The sequence below is a fragment of the Phallusia mammillata genome, chromosome 7, assembly GCF_965637545.1.
Source record: "Phallusia mammillata chromosome 7, kaPhaMamm4.hap1.1, whole genome shotgun sequence".
In the NCBI taxonomy this organism is placed as follows: Eukaryota; Metazoa; Chordata; class Ascidiacea; order Phlebobranchia; family Ascidiidae; genus Phallusia; species Phallusia mammillata.
Window position 1 is genome coordinate 21,817,546 of NC_137258.1, and position 23,360 is coordinate 21,840,905.

The 23,360-nt window shown below is 39.3% G+C and overlaps 1 protein-coding gene across 2 annotated transcripts; it reads right to left on the reverse strand.

The window, feature by feature from the left end:
- Positions 1 to 279: 279 nt before the first annotated feature.
- LOC145239150 (uncharacterized) lies at positions 280 to 22,920 on the reverse strand. Of its 2 annotated transcripts, none has more exons than XM_080102434.1 (10): positions 22,366 to 22,920; positions 21,741 to 21,984; positions 15,407 to 15,468; positions 8,054 to 8,172; positions 6,459 to 6,629; positions 5,808 to 5,986; positions 4,781 to 4,975; positions 4,284 to 4,480; positions 2,588 to 3,807; positions 280 to 2,428 (listed from the first exon to the last, which is right to left on the reverse strand). In XM_080102434.1, the coding sequence occupies exons 1-10, from the start codon at positions 22,824 to 22,826 to the stop codon at positions 858 to 860; spliced, it is 4,419 nt and encodes a 1,472-aa protein (XP_079958560.1). In that variant the 5' UTR covers positions 22,827 to 22,920; the 3' UTR covers positions 280 to 857. The 2 variants fall into 2 exon arrangements, with proteins under 2 accessions (XP_079958560.1, XP_079958558.1); XM_080102432.1 differs by having other exon boundaries at positions 2,588 to 3,810.
- Between the last annotated feature and the right edge of the window lie 440 nt (positions 22,921 to 23,360).

Below are 23,360 nucleotides of genomic sequence, written 5' to 3' on the forward strand. Positions count from 1 at the left end.
CTTAGCAGTGAAAATAACCATACTGAAATTTTACTTTTCACAAATAGATCTACACAAACTATTGGCGCCGTATCTCGTAGCCCATGCCTTGGTGCGCTGTATCCCTAGTTATGATCCCTGCTGTAACGAAATCCCAACGTTTTACTACTTTTAAATCAAAAAACCTGCTGGCTTGGAATGAAAACTATAATCATAAAACAATACAGACCTAAAAAACAAGCTGAAAGCATCTAGCACTGGAAAATGTTTTGCAAAGTAAAACAACCAACAGACAACGAATTTGCCCTAAACAGGGAACATCTCATATTTTATTCCCGCAAAAAAGTAATAAATTGCATGTCAATGTCAGTGGTTTATACAAAACAAGGATAAAACGAAAACGTCAAATCGTTTTTGGCACACTGGGCCTTTGCGCAGCAATTTCGCAACAAATAAAATGTCAAAATCCTTACACTTAGGCCTACGTCAACTATCAGCCTAGAAAAGCACGACTACAATATGTGTCAACAGCACAACGGTTTCTTCCAAATACCTTCGTTTTAAGAGGAACAATATTTTGGATAAGCATTGTTCTTTGTCAGTTACCTATCTATGATCTAAGGGCAATAGGCTACGTAGATTGTTAAAAAGCTGTCACAAACACGCGTTTTTGCGAAGTAAAGTCGTCACAAACAGTGCAAAACTTGAGGTAAACACAAACAAAGCTAGGCTAAGGTTTTCATTAAAACAGACAGACTTGGACGAATAAAACAATAAGCAAGTTACATTTTCTGAGGTGTATACACTTATCGTGTTCACTTAAAATTTGTAAGGCAACTTGTGGCAAAAACAAAGAACATGGATATGTAGTGTTGGTTTCACACGAACACTGCACTGTTACTAGAATTTTTTTTCATGTTCTTTTTCGATAAACGCAACCGCGCGGCGCGATTTAATTGAACGCCGCTACGTGGCGCTGAAGATCCCGAGTGGGACGGTTTCAAAGTCTCCTTTTTGGGCGTTTGGTTGTCTGATAAATCCGTTTCCTTGATAGGGTTTGAACTGCTTTCACTGCAAACTGATTGCGTTTCTGCGGCGTCCACCAATGAACTTGCATCATTTTCCTTATTATCACTATCGTGTGGAACCGACTCATCGGGACTGGGAGGCACTATCTCCACTTTAACCGTTGGCTCCGGTTCCGAAACCGGTTCAGGTGTAGTACGCACAGTCGCGCTTTTGGCAGAAGGTTTCTTGGCTCCCGCGGCCTTTTTGGTATTTTTCGGTGGCAAACCGGTTGCACTTTTGCGGGAAGTTTTCGGAACCGGGTTCGAATCCCGGCTCGGCGTTGCAACACGGTTAGTTCTTTGGGCCACTGGCGATACAAGCCGAGAAGCAGGTTTGCAACTCACTAGACTGCTGTTTTTCGAAGGCGTTTGCCGGGATGGATGAAGAGTAGAAGGGCGAGGTACAATGCGAACAGGAGTGGAATTGATTCCTGGAGAGGGACTTCGTGTCCCCTTGGGCAACGGTTTTGTTGTTTTTGCAGCTGACTTAGCAGCCAAAGAAGTCTTGACGGGAGTTTTATCCTTCTTAGCGTTTACACTACCCTGATTTGCTAACGTTTTCGCGTTTAAACCAGGTTTGATAGTTGCTGGTTTTGATTTTACACCACCAGATGTCCCACAAGTAGGAGGCTTGGCGTTGCTCTTTGGACTGTTGTACGCAAGCTTCTTGATGAAAGTTTTTACTCCGGTTACAGTCGGCCCTTTGTTGGCGGTTTTAGTTGGTGTTGACTTGGACTGTGCTGTCTTGCTAGTAGGGGTTTGGCTTCTAGACTTTGGTGCATTTTGTCGATCTGGGGAAGACTCTACTGATGTGGAGGACTTAGCTGGGGATGTATCGTACTGTTTTCTTCCGAGGACCGGCGTCTTAGGTCGACGAGTGGGTGAAGGTGTAGAAGGAGGTTTCAGTGTTTTCTTTTTCATCACAGTAGTGTTAGGAGCAGTTTTCACCTTATTTTCCTCTCTTTCCATCTTCTCCTCTTTTTCTTTTTCCTCCTGGTCATTCAAAGGAGCGCTTGTTTGCTCATAACCGATTAGAGCGACCACCAATACTTCTTCCTGCTGAGGTTCCTCTGTCGCTAATGAAGACTTACTATCCTCCTTTGAATCTTCAGTCCCTTCAAAGACTGTGCCTTCTGATGCATGCTTAAGTTTAGCATCAGTATTATCAGTAGGCGCAGGCTTATCAACTGAGGCAGCTTGTTCTTCTAGTGGCACCGTTTGTTCCTCTATGGTCTCGTTCATAACAGAAAGTCTGGTAAGACTGCTTCGTCCGCTACGTAACGGTCGCTGATTGGGCAGCTTTGGGGCGTCGTTAACCTGGCTTTCAGGCTCTAGACTTTCAGGTTGAGAGCACGAGGAGTCGCTTCTACTATCCATGGATTCTGTAGTAAGATTTGAGAGTCAAGGAAAAGGTCAAGAATATACAACTACTCACTATCCCACTGCGCTACTACCAACTACATCTACTACACACTAGAACTTTGTCACGCTTATGTTTCTAACAAAAGTCAAAAACGATTTATTGAGGCTGGCAAAAATACCTTTGCGTTTGAGCAAGTATTCTGTCAAGGAGGTATTGCTGCTACGTCGTCTGGAGGTGGAAGTTAAATCCTCCCCAGATGACGTGGACTCCTTGTAACGTCGAATGCGCTCTCGGAGATCGTCGTGCCGTTTCGAGTCCCGATCAACAACACCACTGGCGGCGGCGGGATTCGAACTCTCACCCTCGAGAGCTTGGGTGACACTAGATGAAAACGGATCGGATTCAAAATCTTCAATTTTTTTGGAATTCACGCCGCCGGAGCTTATGGAAGCATCAGAGGCTTGTGCCAAGGGAGAGCTCCTTCGCTGGCCGAGTCTTCTTCTAATTCTCGAGGGGGTCATGATCAAACCTGTATCGGAGTCGCTACCGTCGCTTGGGAGACTTCCCAGCCTAATATACGACCGACGAAGCTGAGTCCTTTCGAAAGCTCTCTCTCGCTCGCCCGTCATGATACGATTGAGTGAGCTTTCAAGGTCATCATCAAGGTCACACGCCACGCTTGAAGGTCGTTCTCGGTCTTCACGGCTACTTGAACTATGTCTTGATCTAACAGACCCGCTATCGTCGTCTTTGCTTACGTGGTTGCTAAGGTGATGGATGATGTCTTCATCCGGACCATCGTAGTTGTCCCATAATCCGTTGCGCAGGGATCTGCTACGCATCGAACCGGTTCTACGTCGCCGTTGAGTGGGGATAGAGAGCGTGTCCGCGCTGATAGGTTTGACTTTTTCCTCGATCAAAGGTTTTGAATCAGTTTTAACAGTTTCTGACTTAGTAAGGTTAAGATCTTTATCTGACAAATTTTCAGAAGATTTCTTTTGCATCCAAGCTTGTCTTCGCTCTTCTGGTGGTTCAGCAGTTTCCTCAATAGATTGTTGATTGCTGCTGCCATCGTCAGACACTGTGCTTTGCTGGTACAACTTTAAAATCTCTGTAGGCGAAGGCTTGGCGAGTGAAGAACGTCGGATATGGGAAAGGTCGTATTTACGAAGCCTTGATCGTCGATTTTCCGTGGTTTCATCCGATACCTTATCCTGTCGAGTCAAACCCTGATACCTTTGGTGCGGAGTCGATATTGTGTTGCTGCGTTTGAACTTGCCCAGTTCGGTTTGACCTTGAGTGACCTCAGTTTGTTTCCCAGGGGTTTTGAGGTCAGTCGAGGTCGTAGTTCGATCGGAAATCATCTGTGTCCGGATTTGCCCGACTCTCGTGGTTTGTCTGCTAAACACGAAGAATAAGATTTACAGGCAATCCGGATAATCGCATAATCCATTTATTTGCGTAGGGATCACAAAAACAACCGTTGCCATTTGTTAAGTAAATAAAGTGGTTAATCTCACAATCCGGGTAATTGCATAAAGCTCAGCAACTTATGTTATGCGATTAATCGTTGTATATTTTCCAAAACTTTACAAAAGAAGGCATATGGAAGAACGAATATACAAACACCAATTTCGCTTTTAAATTGACAAACAGCAGGCCATATTTGTACTTTTCAAAATTAAATTCAATTGTTTGGATAACTGCACTAAAATGCGTCTTGATGTAAATTCCAAGTTCTTAGTAAAACGAAAAAGAAACAAACTTTAAAGACCTCTAATTTCACTTTGTTATAAACATTATAACCCAGAAGTTATAAATTAGCAGTATCCAAGAAAAAGTCCTAACTTACTACATAATTGCATATTAGTTACCTTTTCTTTTTGGCTTCCCGCTTTATATTATCTTCAGTAACATCTTTAAACTTTTTTCTAAAGACGGAGACAATTTGAAAGCATTCGATCAGCGAAAATTTCTCGTGTCTTTCACACAGATAAGTTGCCAGCTCTTTCGAAGAGTCGGAGAGATTTTCCTCAGCAGAACGGATCAAGTTGAGTCGATTTTCTGCTTCCTGTAACAAGTTGAGTTAAGTCTACTTTGCTTGTTAAAAGAACTATAGCGAGAAAATTGTAGTTAAACAATCACCAAGCAGGAATTGTAGCTGCGCAACGTTATAAAATTATGTGGCGCAAAACAGTGGACCTATGGCACACCTATGGCATAAAGCATTGTAGGTTAAAAGGGGAATTGTTAGGTAAGCGATGACGTCACCCAAAAGTCATCATGGGACACCAGTTAAGAACCCCTGGTTTAAAGTTTCCGTCACATGAATCAGAGAAAATTTCGCTTTTTTGTTACCAATTTTATTTACCTCTAAAAACTGGGAGACGTTGTCACGGAATTCGGAGTCTACTTCGATTGTAACTTTGTTTTTGAGACTAGTTACTCTGATCCTATAGTTCCGTATTTCCTCTGTAAGTTCCTCCTCTGAAATTCTCGATGCGTTGTCAACACTTGGAATCTCATTGACCCATGACATCATATGAGGATTGCTCTTGTTCAGCTCCTAGTGGTGAAAAGTTGTTTGTTAGATTTGGTTGTAAAAATATGTGTGTAAATATAATGTTTCGAAAATCGCTTTAGTTTTAAGTGATTCGGTACAACGCCTTTAATTGGCATGGCGTTCTACGATTTCTTTTTCGTTAATTTTTTGTATTTAGTTTTGTTATGCAGTAAAAACGGACCCGTTTGGACCAAAAAATTAGTCCGGATTAGGCGAAGATCCTAATTAACCGATGTCAAATAGTTCAAGTCACATTACAAATCACCTCCAGTTTTGATCCGGATTAAACAAAGATCCGGATTAACTAAATCCGGTTTAACCGAGGTTTACTGTAGAACAGTGGTTCCCAAACTTTTTCATATTTTTTTCAAAACGGTCCCTTCGCCATTATCTCGAGGGCTCGCGGTCCTTAAGCCTAAATGTGTATTTCACACAAACGAAAGTTGATTGCAGGATTTTAGCTAGTTATGCAAAATTGCGCATAACAATCATCCAAAGACAGCATGTGACATCACAAACAGTAAAAAAACATTACGATTGTGCGCAAACAATTGCATTTTTTGATAGTTGTCATTCAATAAAGGCAATTGTTTAGCAATGGAGACAGTCGATTCTAAATTCTACTTAGATTTAAACTTATTTAGTGGCACAAACTGACGCCAAATAAGATTATAGAATTACTTCATCCGCTTCGCGGTCCCCCCAAAATTGCCTCACGGACCCCTAAAGGACCGCGGACCCCAGTTTGGGAACCGCTGCTGTAGAAGCTAAATTTGGAATTGATAAGTAAAATAAAATAAAAACGAAATTTTTTTTTAAAGTGTAAAAAGCTTACCATAGCCACGTAATGCATTAGGGTAATCCCCGGTTTATTGGCTTTGGTGTCGCTGAGTGTTTGAAGAGAAGCAAGACGAAATCCCGAAGCATTGCCGAAAGTGGCGCCCTGATTTAGATAATTTCCCGCTTGTAAAACTAAGTGGAGAATAGCCGGAAGTGCACGACATCTACGAATCTCTGCAAAGAAAAGTAAAAGCTGTATTTTAAAAGTCTTCAGTTCGTTTATTAGTACTTGAGTGTGCAGCTTTAGCAAGTTAAGTGTGCTGCCTAAAAGAGGAATTAAAGACAGTAGAAAAGGCGAACTTTATAGAGCTCTTCTGGCAAATCTGGAAAGACAGTTTTTCCTCAGTTTATCGTGCACTGTACAATTCGTATTTAATGTTATTTACCCTGATGAAGGCGACCTGTATATAGGACGTCGAAACGTTGGTACAAAAATTATATTGCCAGAAGATCTCTATAAATTTGGTCTTATGCCTGGCAGCAACAGCCTATATATGTAGAAAAGTCCAGCTATAGTTTTTGCGCGTTTTCAAAGTGTTTGTCAAATCAATTGGTAAAAATCGTAATTTGTATGTTCTTGAACATTAAAAATCTGCCACAATTAAGATTATTTTATTCAATTTATGTTCTTTGATATAGAATTTACCTTTGATTGCCTGAACTAGGATTTCTATTGAATGTTCAACTTGCGACATCGCGTGGTCAAATTCTTCCCTCAAGAGCATCGCGTCGATTCTCACGTGATAATGTGGTATAGAAATCACACGACGCAAGAAACTCTCAGCGTTGTCGAGTAAACTGACGTCACCCGAATATTCTACACAAACAACAATGTAAAATACAAAATTCCTTAAAAATAAGTTTTTTAGTTTTTTTCACGGAGTTCAAACCCAAGACACTCCCGGGGACGAATCCCGATCAGTTTTTTGTGTCTGTATATGGGTCAGGCGCTCTGGACCATTCGACCAAAAGTTATAAAGAAATTGGGAAATTCTACTAACACCATACGGAAGACCCACATTCAGCTAAATTTCGTTGGGTGGCGCAAAGAGCACGGATACCTATTTTAAACAGTATATGTCCAAAATGCTGACGGTTAGAGTTATTAGTGTTGGGCTAAGGCATCATCATTACAAATTCAATAAAACTAACTTTAGAACTCAGTTCCTAATGTATTTTTTGTTAAAACTTGCTTCCTAACCCTAAACCTCTTTAGGTGCAAAATAGATAATTTAGCTCTTTGCGCCACTTATCGAAATTAAGCAAACATGTCTTGCCGTGAAGTAATCGTATACTTTTGACTAATCATTGTCAAAAAAAGAATTGAATTGTAATCTTGTTAACCATAACACTAGTTGCAATTTTGTGGTGTTTTGCATAAATAAGGACTGTTTTGGAAAAGTGTACATTAGATTTATTGGAAGTAACTATAACAAGTTCACAGTATATACACATAGCAATCATTTTGTCAAAGAAACGACCACAGTCCAACATAAACATAAAAATCATAACTTCTCGTGAATCAGTTCAAGACCGAATTCCTGAAATAACTTCGCCCTTTCGACGAACGAACCGAAGTCGTAACTTAAAATGCCGACTGGTCATAAAAACCAAATGGCAAAGTCGTAATACTTGGGTCGTTCACGCAATACGACGGTCGCATAAGCGTCAATCAGGCCACAGTCGGTAATGTTATGGTGTTTTTAGGCGTTAAAGATGATTCAGAAATGGCAACGAAAATATTGCATCAATGACTGATTCGTATCTGATGCGTTGTTTCCATTGTTTGTGTACGTGTGTATGACTTTGTATTCACAATAAAGGCTTTAAATGTATGTTGGCCCAAAAAGCTTAATTGACTTTGGTAAAAACTTTGATGTTAAACATACAGATATGTTTCGAACTGCCTGCATTTCACGCAGGGCCTCTATTGGTGCTGGATTTAATAACATGCTTATAGGTATTTATAAATACGACTGTACACCTAAAAATTGCACAATAAACCTGTGTAATCTCTAATTTATATTGTGTTTCCAGTAAAATTAACTGTTTTAATACCAAATTTTCTAAACATCGCATAACGGACAAGGCTGCTATGACACAAATTATAAAACGCTCTCGTTTTTATCGTACAGACATAACTACTACAGTTAAAAGCCAATACCAAAAACGTTGTAGAAAATTTTGCCCCATTGAGAACATAATATGTATGTATAAATGCTTTAACCAGTGGTTACTAACCCAGTAATGTCTTGATTTCGTGTTTGTCGGGCAGCAATTTGCGTAAAGCTCTCAGTTTGTCCGAGTTCATGAACGACACGTCGCAAGACTTGATTGATTCGGCCAACACAGCCGTTGACCTATTATGAAAAGAAAAACAAAGTCATGTAACCATCGGTAAAACCAACTACAAGTAACCTCGGTTAGTCCGGACAATTGTTTTGGTCCGAACGGGTCCGGGTTAACTGATGCCGATTAGTTAAAGCCTTACCACATTACAAATTATTTGTATTTTTCGAATTAGGCGAAGATCCGGATTAATTAAGGTTTGCTGTGTAATATGTCACTAAAATTCAGCCAAAAAAAATACCAACAAATGCTTGATACCGAATTTAGACATACACATAAACACGACACTATGTTAAGAAGGTGTTTCGTAATGTGGTCAACTTGGAACAAAAGCTTATCATTTAATGACCGTCGTTTGGAATTCGAAGCCGGCCAGTTTGCAGAAGTCGCCCAGAAGAACAAATATGCATTGTGACGTCAAAATCACATTCAGGCCAGCCGTCTCGAAAGCACAAGCAATACAAAACTTAACTTGAAACGTGATCTGTTCTTTGCAGAGAACACATATGAACGTGTCCACTGCGTACCAATACTTGAAAACGCAAACATATGGTAGAACGGGTGTGCTTAATTCAACAAATGTGCATGTGTAGCACCAATTAGTAAACCAGCGATTTTTTAGTGATTAATAAGAGCAATGAATGTGGCAAAAGTATTTGTGTTTTTATAAAATATTTGTTTATTTGGCTGTTGTAAAAATGGTGCAATTTTCAATGCAAAGATTTTGAATTAGGTGTTTGGGCAATAAAAAGCAAACTATTATATCCTTCCATGTTGAACTATTATGCTGCCATATTCGTAAATGCAGTTAGATGTAATTGGCAATAAGCGCCCAAGATAATTTTCGCTTTTGTGGTGCAATGTCAGTACGACCGAACACTAAAGTGCACTAAAATGCTAAATAAACCAATTTTCGTCTCTTATCAACACAACAAAGGGCAAAAAACGACCAAGATCACTTCAAAAAACCGCACAAAACTTTGTTTATGTTGCCAATAAAAGGTGCGCCAGCCCAAAAGGCTTTACCGAAAGATTACGTTTGGAGCGTGCGCTATAGGCAAAAAGGCTCACCGTAAACTAATGAAGATCCAAAAGGCAGTAACAGTAGCACAAGCCTCGACTTGTCACCGTTTCAAGTTATATCAGAAGAGAGCATGGCGCCCAAATTGCTTTAAATTGTCCCCGTGTGTGGACTGTCGCTGGCGAGAAGGAGTGATTTACTGATGTAGGCACAGCTAAGGTAACCGAATCAACATCACGTGACAAAGTGTTTGTGATGTCACTATGGGTGTAAGAGCACTTTGTAATTTTAGCTAGATTCGTGGCCAAGGCATAAAAATTCCACACCGGTTTCGTAATCGCTTTTCGGTCTGTTACATTTCAACAGAATGACTCTGAATAAAATTTAACCTTGCCACAAAGGGGTTTGAGGGAGAAAAACAACACGGGGGTAGCTTGGTACATCATGAACCTGCCTTTTATTGGGGGTAAAACATTGCATTTTTATTGCTGGGGGGTGTGTGTTGCTTTTGGATGCATGTAAACTTAACCTATGGGTATTCAAAACTTTTATAGCAGGCTGTGATCAATACAGCTAAATTGGCAAAAACATGCCAAACTTGGCTTTATAGAGTAACATATACATTCATTTAAAACTGACAATGGTGTATTAACGTAATTTCGATTATTGTGTGTACCAAACTTTATAGCAACACCTTTTAAACACTTGCAACTATCTTTTGTAACCTCTACGTTGCTAAATCCAAACTTTTGAAAACAACAATGCAACCATTCCAATGCTATTGTTATCAAACAAAGCTAAAGACAATGGCTTCAGTTTTCAATAGTGCTGGAATGCAATAGGGTGTCTTATTAAGTAAATTTAGCGTCATATAACACGTTCAAGGGAAGTAATTGCTCTGTATTAGAAGATGGCCAACAGCACCATCTGATCCGGAGAATCATAAACATGTCTGATCAATCAAGTCATGAAAAAATCGCAAAGGTATCGAACCACTTGCAGTAATGCAATATTTGTGGCATATACTGTTGTCCAATAATGTGAAATGGCAATTTGTGGTTTTAAATTTTGAAAGTAAGCAAAAATAAATTTCCCAAAACATGGTTCAAATATGTTACAAAAACATCTTCTGAAGAGCACCATACACGTACTGCTTAAATCAACACCAAATTGACATTTATTTGACATAAAATGTGGCCATTTTATCATTGCAATTCACTGATAATAACAGTGGCTTTAGTCGAGACAGTTTCCACGAATTTACCAACATGTCAGTCATGTTTTTGTAACAGTAAACAGGCCAAAGCCATAACCAACTTCACCCGTTCAGTACAGTCTAAACACATGCTGTTTGGGATTTAGCGCTCTATGTGCTGGCATTTCCAGTTACTCCAGCGTGAATGGACAGCATGCTATGAGGATCACCAATGGCACAATCATAAGCCGAGATGTAGTAACACAGATTACGTACATGTGTTGCTAGGTTGGTAATTGGCGTTTTCGTTTTTCCGCCTTTTGAGGATCTATGAAGCGAAACGGTTCGCGAACATTTGAAGCCGGGATTTTTGCTTGCGTGATTTGCTCACCGGTTTTGATTGTGACGTCAGAAAGGCTTTTTGTGGTTATCCCTACAGGTGTGGTTGTCTTTTGATCGGAAAGCGTACAAAAGGCCTTTAACATGAGACATTTGCAATTTAGCATGATGAAAAAATGCCGTTAAGTGAATATACAGTAAGTAACAGTAACCATTGAGTTACTGTTTTTTTTTTCAAACCCTTTTTTGACCTTGAAATTATTTTGCCTCAGTAAATCTATTCGCGAACGCCATTGAGAACAAAAAGTAACGAATCAGTTATATAAAGTTGAAAAACATGCATTTTTTGAATTTCGTAGGTATTTGCGGTCTTGCGTAAACCCTATGAATGACTTTTTAGGATTCTTACGTTATTCTCTTAGAAAACCACATATTTTATAAAATCCAACCACCTTTTTTCAATTTTATAACTTTTTTCAAAGCATTCATACAGTTTTGTAAAACCAAGTTAAAAACCACGTGTGTAGTTTAACAACAAAATCAGCTGATGATGTCATATTCTATGACGTCACTTTTGGGTGGGTAAAATTTTGGGACGACATTTTAACCGCACCGCAGCGACAATCATCGCATCGCCATTCGCAAAATCAACACGGCATGTGCTTGAATCAAATGCCATTGTACAGTCATAGTTGTGACTTGCACGAGTTTGCGAGTATTTGAACACCGTTGCTTAGCAAAACCCGGCATCGACTGTGTTTTCGGGGCAGCCACAAGTATTCCACCCACTGTTTTTTTCAATGACTGTTATTTTTAAAACATTGCTATGGGTGGGAACGCGGAAATTTCTAGATTTTGCCATAAAATATTGGAAAACACACAAATTCCCAAATACGGCGGAAACTAGCTTTTTTTCTTCTTTGTTTTCATAATTTACTTGTTTATCGTTTTTTAAAGCAAAAAATACATTCATATAATTTCCAATCCCCACACAGAAAAACGCAAGTTGATTTTTAATCGATTTTTAGCATTTAAAACGTCCTAAAATTCAAAATCCACATATTTATATTCTGTTTGAACAGCATTAACAACAATACAAAGAGAACGTTCCAGAAATCCCTTATTCGAAGGTTTTATAACATTGCAACTGTTACGACATATGGGCCATTGTTATGTCACACTTACTCTTATGATCTAACAATGCGTAAAACCGATAAACCGCAAGGCATTCGCACAAGTGATCGAATTGTTATTACAAAGTCGATACAAGAGACACTAATGCATGATGGCCACCCTCTAACTTGAAAGCAACAAGTGCCGTAGGCGCACCAGGTTACAATCACAATCATTCGGTTGCCCGTCATTAAGTAAAGTAAACAGAAGATTGCAAAGGAAATGCACAATAGAATTCGGAACACCTGGCAATGATATCATGACTTAAATACTGTTGGATTATGTTAAAAATAGGCAAAATGTGAATAACTATAACAGTGGTTCTCAAATGTTTTCTGCACCAGTGCGCACGTATGAGATAACAAACATTTTTAATGGCGCTCCATTGTCACTGAAGTTAAGCATAATATCATATATCTAAACTAACTTTTTCATTACCTTTGGGCACACCTTTTGAGAACCACTAAACCAGTGGTTCCCAACCGGGGAGGAATTTTACAATTTGAGGGGAGAATTTACTTTGATTTGTACGTGTGATTGGAAAATAGACACTTAAGGTCTGGGAATTTGATAGAAGACCAAATTTTAAATGTTCTTTGTGTGGTTCAGACTGAAAATTCTGATATTATACACACTAATATTAATGTGGACATATATGCTTGCTTTCAATGACTGCGTTCATATGAAGCAGCACTGAGTGATACGTTTTGTACCGTTTTGTCGAGCTGGAGTGGTATTAAAAACCGTACTTGAAGTAAACCAGTTCCTAAAACAGGCGCCACCGACCGAATTCTGTCATTGGTTGTATATACATGCAGCTAGTAACACAAGACAGTGCCTGATGCAATACTAGATTTTAATGATGTCACGGTTAATGTGCAAACTCACAACGGTTTTTTAACAGGTTTTAGTTTCAAAATACCGTTACGATTAATTTACTATTGTCATCTGTTTTCGGGTTAGAGGTTGCGTGCCGTTATCGCACCTCAAGCGCCACGTATCATAATATTTATAATGCGCCACATAAACGTATCCAAGACGCCACGACAGTTTCGGAAGCCACTATGCGGAAGTTTCGTGGGCAACTTTATGTTTCGTCCGCAATCTAAACATCGTCCATTAAAGGTGCTCTCACGCAATGTATTATGACCGAATAGCGATCCTTCCACGAAAAATAACACGGCACACCAAGACCCTGTTGTGTGATATACCTGGATGAAGATATTACGAGTTTTGACAAAAATAACACAATTCCACCCACTGCCCTGCGTTCACTATTGTTACAGCATTGTAACCCTATGCCAGCTGTGTATAGAAATTTAGTATGGGGGCAAAAGTGCCGCTTTTGATGTGACCGATTGGAAATCGATTGATTTTAATGTTTTCGGGATCAAAGTCGTTTTGCTTATCTGTTTTTATGGTTTTTTAGGGATGCGAAAAATGCAACGTATGTCTTTGTAATGTATCCTATATGTTGGACGTATGGAGTCTGATTGACTTTCTTGGCGCCATATTTTGCGAATGTTTCCGCTTTGAAGTTGGCTTACTTCTGTGACATCAAACGCTTGATATTGATAACCAATTGTACATGTGAAAATATATGAAATGCTTAAACTATATAATCTCACAACATTCAATTCTGTGAAGATGTTTGGAATCTAAAACTTGCGGGATATTAAAATGAAGTGGTGATATTTGGGAAAAAAACAATAAGAAACCCATTAAATTTGACAATGGTTTTAAGCTGTTATAATGCTCCTAATTAAAAAATCAAATAAAAACTTTCCCAGTCTGTTCAAGGTGCGTGAAATGTAGGAGATTTAAAACAATGAATTTTTTTTATCAGTTTAGGTGTTCTTAGCGTCTCGTAATGACACTATATGTGTAGAGTGTAGACCATACCGCATGAACAGCATTTAAATCTTTCTTGGATTTCACTTTACACACGCTCAAGCCAACGACTCCTCAGTTTAGAGGGGCACAAAAACCATGACGACACACACCGAAGTAGCTTCGTTCGCGTTCCGAGTGTTCTCTTTGTTTGTTTGTTTAACGCGGTGATAAACTTAGCGTAAAAGCGAACGCCACACAATGGTTACGGCGTGTTGAAGGCAGAAGTAAACCCAATCGGCATTTTACGTGGCCTCGCAGGCGCCAATCAATGGTAGTTAATGGCCAACGCTTCTAAGCCGAAGTGCTTTGCTGTAAACAAGCGCTTGATACGACGACAAGGCCGGAACGAGATTCGGAAAATCTTGAGCCCCGTAAGCGTTTAATTTCCAGTTTAGAACGTCTCGCGCTCGTCCCTTTATTACGTCACAATGGCGCGTCGCCCGTGTGTAATGGACTGTGGGAGTTTTCGTGGGATGGCAAATGAACTGATTGATTGTATCGTGGAGGTGTGTTTTAAAATCGTTGTCAGTTAAAGTTAATTAAAATCTCCATTGTCACTCTTGGACCTACGAATTCGACGTAAAAGTACCAATAAGTACCAGGCAATTTTCCATGAACTCATTGACCCCGCAAAAGTGTTGCAAAATCGAAAAACAATATTATAATACGGACATGTCCACAACTAAAATTGTAAATTTTCTTCATAAGCTAGTGTTTTGTCAAACGTTTCAGCACGTGGCATTTTCACATTAAAAAAATCCCTATTTGTATTAAAATTATTCAAATCATTTTCTTAAAAACGTTGTTTACTAAGAGTAGACATTCTATGCTGTCCATTCGTTTCAAACCGGCTTAAAATATGCAACATTGTTTAAAAAACTAAACCCAGTAAACATAGTAAAGGCCCGTGGAGATTTCCTAAACAATAACGCCACAGACACAGGGACAGATACATCTTCCCAGGATACAAAATCTTGTATACAAACAAGGTTATTCCGTTCCAGTGAGAACAATTTTGCAGAAACCAAACTTTCCCACACACTGACTAAGAACGTCAATATACCAAAGATCTGACCAAAGGCAACAACACACAGACCAAACCAAATATTTGCCGTTTGTCACCAAACCTAAGTCAAAGCAACTGGGCTAATGATCACAACTGGACAGAGCTTTTAAAAGCAATTTCTCAGCGTGGGAAAATCTATACTGGGCATTTTTTGTAGGTTTTGTGTTCAGATTCAACGTACAATTTGTTTAAAATTTACCTCTTTACGAAATGGTTCAGAAACTTTTCTAATTTGCGCAATTGTAGTTAAGATGAACATAAATGGATTGACCCTTACCTAAAACCACTAAAATACTACTTTATGTGCACTCTATCAAAAAAAGGTCAACAAAATTGGAAACCCATAACCTTTTACACAACGCTCTTCGTTACACAACACTGTACAAAGCACGTTCCTGCTTTCTGCAAGCGTGAAACGAAAATTAAGCACCCGACCAAAAATGTGCATCCTTCAACAGTCCTAAAACATCTCAATTCTCAATAAAACTGCATTATATTACATTACAACCTGCAACCTTAAGAAGACGTACTTACAAGATATGGAAATGGGTAACTTACCTTTTAAATTGTCGTAGGAATATATTAACGTTCAGGCTTCTTTTTGAGTCGAGAAGACTGACCTGTCAAAAAACGGAAGGAAATTAGGTAAATCCGTGGGTGAAAGCAAACACCAGATGATTCTACACAGTTTGCGTATGATGTTGTACACAAATAAGTTTTACATTGGTTAGGATGTTGACTTGATAAGGTTTGTCGCTTTGAGGGAACTAAAACCAGTAAACTATAACCAGTCATCGTCTGGGGCATAGGCGCCCACTTGCTAAAATAGGCGGGGAGGCGGCTCGGTAAAGACGGAAATATTTTCAGCCCGGACGTCACCTAACGTCGCAAGTTACAGCCTTTACAGTGTTTCTGTACTGGTATACATTAGAAGCTGATGCCGACCCAACTATACAGTAAACATTTTTTCTTTCCCCGGAACAATTATTACAAAGCATGTTTTATTTTTACGCAACAAGGCGCACATGCGTCTAAAAAGCCATTATAATAATCGTTTCTAGGTCGTTTGGTTGGTTTCAACCATGTTTTCTATTTACACAGCAAATTGCATGTAACGCATTTAAGTTTAGTTTATTTTAAATCAGCAATTACCAAAGTAAAGCCCGCGAAGGTATTTGTTCTAAATATATATCTTGGAAAACAACGAGTTAACCGTTGAAAGTTAATTTGCTACGAAAGTGTACCCACAACAACATGTGGTCTTAAGTTTACCTAGTTCTGCACTTCACAGGACGCATAAAAATGATCCAAAAACAGTTTGTTACATCACAGACAAGACTTAAAGTACCCATGCGTTCGTTACTGTGCGTATACAGTTGCCTTTCTTTGTTAATTGTGATGACATAAGTGAGAAGTTAGTAATTTATGCCAGATAATTTTATTGTTCGACAGTAGCGCTATCTCTTAATAATATTGTAGCTCCTGCTGGTCCCACAAAAGCGCTTTGTAGACCACAATTGCGGAACGGGCGCTGCGTTTTCGCTTGTAAGCTATGTGGCCGTCAATGTCATTTTCATGCTATGCGGCTCACCCTGAAAAAAATTGGCTACCCCCTTTCTAAACGATGTCAATTTGTGTCGATGTTACTGACCGAGTTTTCGCAAACACTCCTTGCATGTTTTTATCCAATGGCTCATTGCATATAACCAGGGTTGCCATCGACATGGAACTCGAAATAAGGACACACGAACAATTCGACTTTCATGTCAAACGAAACAAACGTTTTTGAACAAATCTTTGCATGAGCCTTGACATATCACATGTCATATTTCTTTTTGCCAGGAACATTCTGTTCCAACTCCTTGTTCGTAGAAAACACTTAGTGCATCTCACGACAGCCCAGGTCTAGGTTTAGCGGGGATTTGACTTGTAATTGTTAAAAATAAGACAAAATAAGAACTTAAGTCAAAAACAAGGACAGTTGTTGGAAATAAGGACAAAAACTTTTTCTAAGACATTGCCCTTCAAAATAAGGACGGTATGGCAACCCTACATATAACACTTCAAGTATACGTTTGTGACGTAACAATATGCATTGTTTGATTTTTCAGAAAGGTTTGTCTGTTCAAACTACCGTAAGCAGTCGTTGACTGTGCAGTAGTACAGAGTTACTACAAAACTGTATGTGCATAAATTAACGCAAAACTTGTTTATGACGTAGTCAGCGACGCAAATACCCGGGGAGGCGGCGCCTCCCCGCCTCCCCATAAGTGGGCGCCAGTGGTCTGGGGTCTGTCAGGAGAAACAGGCTTTATATAAACTTTAAACCATGACTCTGCTATTATTTGGTATGCTGGTAAAATATGGTCAACCCACAAAGTGTATTTGAAAAGTGGTTTTGTGGTTGGTTGTTATTTTAAGTTATTATATTTGCGGTAAAATCCGAGTGTTTGTATTCTTTTCTTTGGGTAAAATATCGTCACACCTGATTAAATAATCGTATTTGCATAACCGGCAAATCTTATGGCTTTAAACAATGCAATGGTGACAAAATAGGATACTACAGAAATTTCGTATAACCGCATTTGCACCAGTAAAAGTGCATTTGCCAAACCTTATTTGTCTCTTTGGAACAAAATAGCTGAAAAAAGGTCAAAAGTATTAAATACGAACGAAGCTCAATCATTGCGGTTTCACACCAAACCATATTAAGTTTTAAAACAAAAGAGTTTATACAACAACCCTCCAATGCTTTAACGTCACAAAACATTAAAGAAACAAGAAACGCCGTTTCATATTTTAGGAAACGACTTACGGCCCTAAGTGTATCATTCCTATAAACGGGTGTAACTGATGTGGCCTTTGATAACACTGACGATGGCATGAGCATTTGTCGAAACGTTTGTATGATAAAGCATGTCGCTTTTTAGGTCTAGTTGGGCTGTTATTTTCGTCATTAAACGTACGACCAGATCCGCGTATAGTGTCTCAAACTGTATTAAGTTTAAAAAAAAGATAACAACCCTATACAAATGCTTTAACGTCACACAACATATTTTGGGTGTTGATAAGTTTTGAGAAACGCAATTAATATTTTAGGAAACGGCTTACGCCCCCAAGTACATCATTCCTACACCCCTTGGAAGGGAGAAAACCCCAAGAAAAACGTCCAAGCCCTAATCTTATAGTTCAAGCACCGCCGCGCCTACCACCTTCGTTCCAGTAAGTTACGCCGTAAACTTTCGAATTCCACGCTCGATCACAATACAACATGCCGGGTTAAGCAGGTTCCCACCCGGGCCCTGACCACCAACGTGCCAAAGTCGAAGGCCCAAGTGTTTGACCAGCACTTATTGTGACGTCATAGTGTTGTCGATCGATCACGTGCGACCAACAAAGGCTGTGTTCTAGAATTCGGGCGGTCCGGTATAAACAAAAGCGCGACTTGAAGGGTTGAGGTTGCAGAGCCCTTGTGGTGTGTCAAGGAGTCGCTTAATTGTCGCGTTGGTTGGATAAGTTAAACTGAAAGGCATTGTGTTGTTTGTTGTGCATTACTGCCCTTTTGGTTATTTATAGCGGCCGGAAAATTTCGTACCCTTAAAGCTGTAAGTGTGACCCCCGAAAACCTTGCCTAGCTGATGGTTGAACCCAATAGGTTTATTTCAAGCAATTTATTTTTCGCTCGCTTTCTTAATAACCTATATACCTATTTCAATTTATAGAGCTCTTCCAGCACTTGTATCTATATACCAACGTTTCGACGTCCTATACAGGTCGCGTTCATCAGGGTAACTACCACTGAATATCTAATATTTTATAAGTTAGTGAACTTACGATAACAATACACGGAATTTTGGGAAATTCGCCAACCTAACCCTTAGTTAAAATCTTCCTAAATTCAAATCCGTGTATACAAACGTTTGTGTACTAAACAAAGACTATAGTATCCTTTGTTTACTACTTCCCTATGTTTCTAATTCGCCGATGGATCAGGTATACACCTTTCTCACACAATACTATAATGCCACAAAGCTGTGTTTATTTAGTTACAAATTCAAGTTTTATTTATGTCTGGTTTGGGATAAAATCCCAGCACAACTAGCCGTTGTGTTTCGCGTGGTCTACGCATTTGGTCATTGCTATGACGACGGCACTTTTTGTCATTCCGTGTCATAGAAAAACAAATGCGGTGGCGTTGAGCACCAGCGTTCAGAGAGATTATCAATTGTTATTAGTTGCGCACAAAAAATACAAAATGCATTGGATAATTGGGTGTGGTGGCGTCCCGATGCGACCTGTCTGGGCAAGTCATCTTTTTACAGCTTTTCATTATAGAACCGCAAAGTAAATGCGATTTTGTTCATTGAATACTGTGGGTAAGTCGGTGGTTCTGAAACTGTGTTCAAAATGCAAATCTTTGGACTTATGTACTAGGGCAGTGGTTCCCAACCTTTTTTGTCACATTCCTCCCTTTGCCCATTTTCGAACTATTCATTCCTCCCCATAAGACGAAAAACAAATATGAGTCATATGACATAAAAAATGTAGCAATTTGAAATAGACCTTATAATAAGGGATGTCCATTTTAGAATCCTTTACAAATATTCTGTAACATTTGCAATGTAATCTTTTTTACAGTTTTTATAAATTCCTCCCCTGAAATCATGAAATTCCTCCCTAGGGGGGAATTCCTCCCCGGTTGGGAACCACTGTACTAGGGTGAAATAAACACATTCACACTGGGATCAGCCGTGAAGCGTCCATGCAGACCAGCGATTTATGCGATGTATTAAGGTTTGTGTGTCCAGGTTTTTTTTTAAGGTTTGGTTTGGGTAACCTCTAAGTAGTTTTAAGAGACCGCAAGTGTTTCATTTAAATACCAAAAAATAGCCATATATTTGCAAGTCTAAATTTTGGGAAACCGCCGGAGAAATTTGGGGGACCGTTTTTATTGTCGTTTTAGGTGTAAACTGTACACGCGAAATAAGTTGGCTCTCAAAAACCTAACTTCCAAGAAAACCGATTGTATTTTGGGAAAATCATGTCTAAAAAATTCGTGATTTGAGTTCAAGTTTCAAGTCTGTAGGTTTTCCGGCCTCTGTGGTCAATCCGTTTTGCTTCGAAAAGCTTCGCAAATTGAACTCTCATCACCCATGACCGTTTTCGCTTGGCTTGTTTGCCACACATCAGTAACGCACTAAAAATAGCTCCCCCTTGATCAGTCAGTCAATAGAAATGCGTTTTATTTTTAACACTCAGTGCCAGCCGGCAATTAGCTCCTTTTACCTTAGTTAATACGGCGCTAGCAGCAACCCTTGTGTTTAACAAACCCGTGCGAGTATAAATGATCCCTTTACCGGCTTTGATCGTTGTAGTCAATTGACTTTACAGGTCTTTGGGAGCACGTGCTTGTTTTCCTATCATTAGGGGCTGTTTGGTAAAGGATTAAGTTACACGGTAAGCAGAATAACGGGTTTAGGTTTTCTGTTTTGCTCAATGCTAGGACATCGTAATTCGTATTTGAGTGCTATAGGAAGCCTGGCTTTTATTAGCTTGCCAAAAAGTAAAATTGGCTTCCACTTTTGTGGTTTTTCGTTAATTTTAAGCCGGCGTAGACGTAATGACGATCAAATTTCATTTTGCTGATTGGATTTTATTTTATTCACCAAAATTGTTTAAGGTAAACACGTTTAAGTAGTTTAATTGGTCTTTCACACAATACATTCAAAACCTGTTCTACATAAAAATTTGACAACCAAACATGATGTATTGAAATTTCAAAATATTGATTTTAGGTTCGAAATTTGTTTTGCAGAGAAGCCTTCCCATTTGCCCGCCAAATCAAATTGATTTCAAAAATTAAAGACATGCAACAAAAAAATACCCAATACAGTACAGTCAATTTTGAAACAAAGGTCTTTAACAACTCAAGACACATATTTATCACGGAATATTTGATTAAAAGGCGCGAAGTTCAGAGCGCACAGCACCAAACTTAGTAACTTATGAGCGGTGTTAGTTTATTAAATACCAAGCAATTGTTTAACATGGAAAAAGTTCAGTGGTAGCCCCGAAATCGAATTGGGCGACGTTTCTAAACTATACACAGCGCCCTATAAAACCGCTAGACTCATTCACGCTAAATGAACAGGCACAACTTGAAACCAATATAAGACGCCGCCTACTATGTTCAATTGATGGGTGACAAAACAATGGGTGTACCCAATAGCACTGGGGGCTTATTTGGGAGTGGGCGGGGATCCCAAACCCAAAATAAAACTTCTCTCATATTTCATGCCCCATTGGACATCAGAAAAACACATACGGTTTGAATGACGCAAATACTTAAAGTGAAATGGTTCGTTCTTGCGCTCAAACAACCAAAGTTAACTTATGCGCGCTTTGTACCAATACAGTTGTATACACATTGCGGTAAAGGCTTTTGAAAATACGTTTTAAGCACGGTTGCCACGTATTTGCTAACCAATGTTTGAATGTATAGTTTATGACGACTTGACACGCTTACATATTTGAACTTGTATGTTTAACATGACCTTGGCAAACAAAATTTGGCACCTCTTACAAAAGGCACCAATACGATAACAGCTTTTATACTTCATACTGGATTTGTTTTTGATGTAATCAACCTTGAAATACGTGGCAACCGTGTTTAAACTCATTTTCGTTCATCGCAATGTGCATAACTTCATCACCACAAAGCACGTATAAGTTCAAATCAAAATTGGTCTTTTCAATACCAATAATTAACGTATTTTTTCCACATTTTAACATATGTAATATTTAAACAGCACACCATGGCATAAAAGTAAGAAACCTTTCACTCAATTAACAAACGTTACATGAACAGATTTCAAAACAAAACCACACCAACCTTTCTGGTTTTCACATCATTCGGTGAAGATCTCCCATCAAGAAGACTGGAAGCAGACGAAGATGAGCTCAATTTTTGTGTTGGGGATCTTCTACTAGCAGAGGAGGGACGATCTTGCACAGCAAACAGGTCTTCTATAGCCTGGAAGTCAACCTTAATCGGATTCTCAGTTTGAACTTCCTTCCAAATGTTTTCCTGCTCGGCGCCCATGATTTGAATGTCTGGGATTTTCACCCAGTTCAGCCTAAAGTGATAAAAGCGATATTAGCTTGGTTAGGACTGTTTTCATTTCATTTCTAATCCGTATTATGTTGGTTGGGTTGCTAGATCATATTATCCCGGGTACAAAGAATTTATTTTAGTCTAAAGACAGTGATAAAAACTGTTTTCTTTTCATTATCTTGACAAAGGATTGTATCACGAACATGATTGTGATAAGTATCGATTCGTAAAAATCTAATCGAAATAGCATGCATGTGTAGTATTTTTTGCCTTTCCAAAAAGTCCAGCAATTGACAAACCCAAATATTGACAACCTAAAACCAACTTTAGCAACCGATAACGTGAAAATTATCTTATTTTTACTACACTTGCATAATTTTAATGGCAAATATGTATAACCAACCTTTTCAGTTTTTTCCTATTTATCGTATCATTAGAAGTTTTTCGGCCACCAAACATTGGTAATCCTGATATTGGTGGGGGAGGCGGGATACTTGACAATATTGGGGGTGGGGGTGGGGGAATTGGCGTCATAGGTGGGGGTGGAGGCGGGATTGACGTCATCGGTGGTGGGGGCGGGGGCACTGACGTCATAGCTGGGGTAGGCGTGAAGTTTTTCAACACTGGCGAAGGTGGCTTGAGCGCGGTGGGACTGTTGTCCGTGGTCGGGCAGGCGCTGTCGGAAAAACACGACACCGTTCGCGGAAGGTTTAGATCCAAAACGCCGTCGATATATTCCGTGTCGCTCGGGCTTCGGTGAGATTCAGTCTCTGTACCGGAGTCTATGCTTGCCTCTGATGAGGTAGTTAAAGCTGTTCCGTCCACTGAGAGGCAATCGAATACGGACGGACTTTCCATTGCCATATCTATTACTAGGTATAGCAAAGTCTACATAAATTGCTACAACACGTCTATTACATATCTTTCGAGTTTCTAGAAAACAACAAAAAGCTTGTTAACCTAAAAGTCAAGTAGCTTTGAAGATTACAAAGGATATGGTAACTGGTATCTGCTACATACACAGAATCACCACAAACACACGTTAACATGTTAAAGTATGGGAGCCGTTTTGAACTATACAACATGAAACACACGTGATACAAGATAGTAATACAACCTCAACATTCCAGGCTCAAACACAACTTAAAGCAACGCAAATGTCTTAAACGCCTATAAAAGTGTAGTTAAACTTTACTGCATGTCATGTATCTTTCTAATACTGAAACTTTACTAACGGCTTAAATACAGCCTCTTTCTTGAATCTTAGCGCTTTGAAAACTTCTACAAGCATATAACTTTCAGTAGAGCGGTAACCCAACGACTACTACGTCATGTTACCAATCAGAGCAACATAACTCCGAGGTCTGTGTTTATTTCACTCTGCTCATTGTCATTCTT

Coding starts and splice junctions, on each gene's coding strand:
- LOC145239150 (XM_080102432.1), bottom strand. CDS start 22,826: ATGGCAATGGAAAGTCCGTCCGTATTCGATTGCCTCTCAGTGGACGGA. Junction 6,630..8,053: donor CGAAATCAAGACATTACTGG/GTTAGTAACCAC, acceptor TTGTTTGTGTAG/AATATTCGGGTGACGTCAGT. Junction 4,481..4,780: donor ACGTCTCCCAGTTTTTAGAG/GTAAATAAAATT, acceptor AACTTGTTACAG/GAAGCAGAAAATCGACTCAA.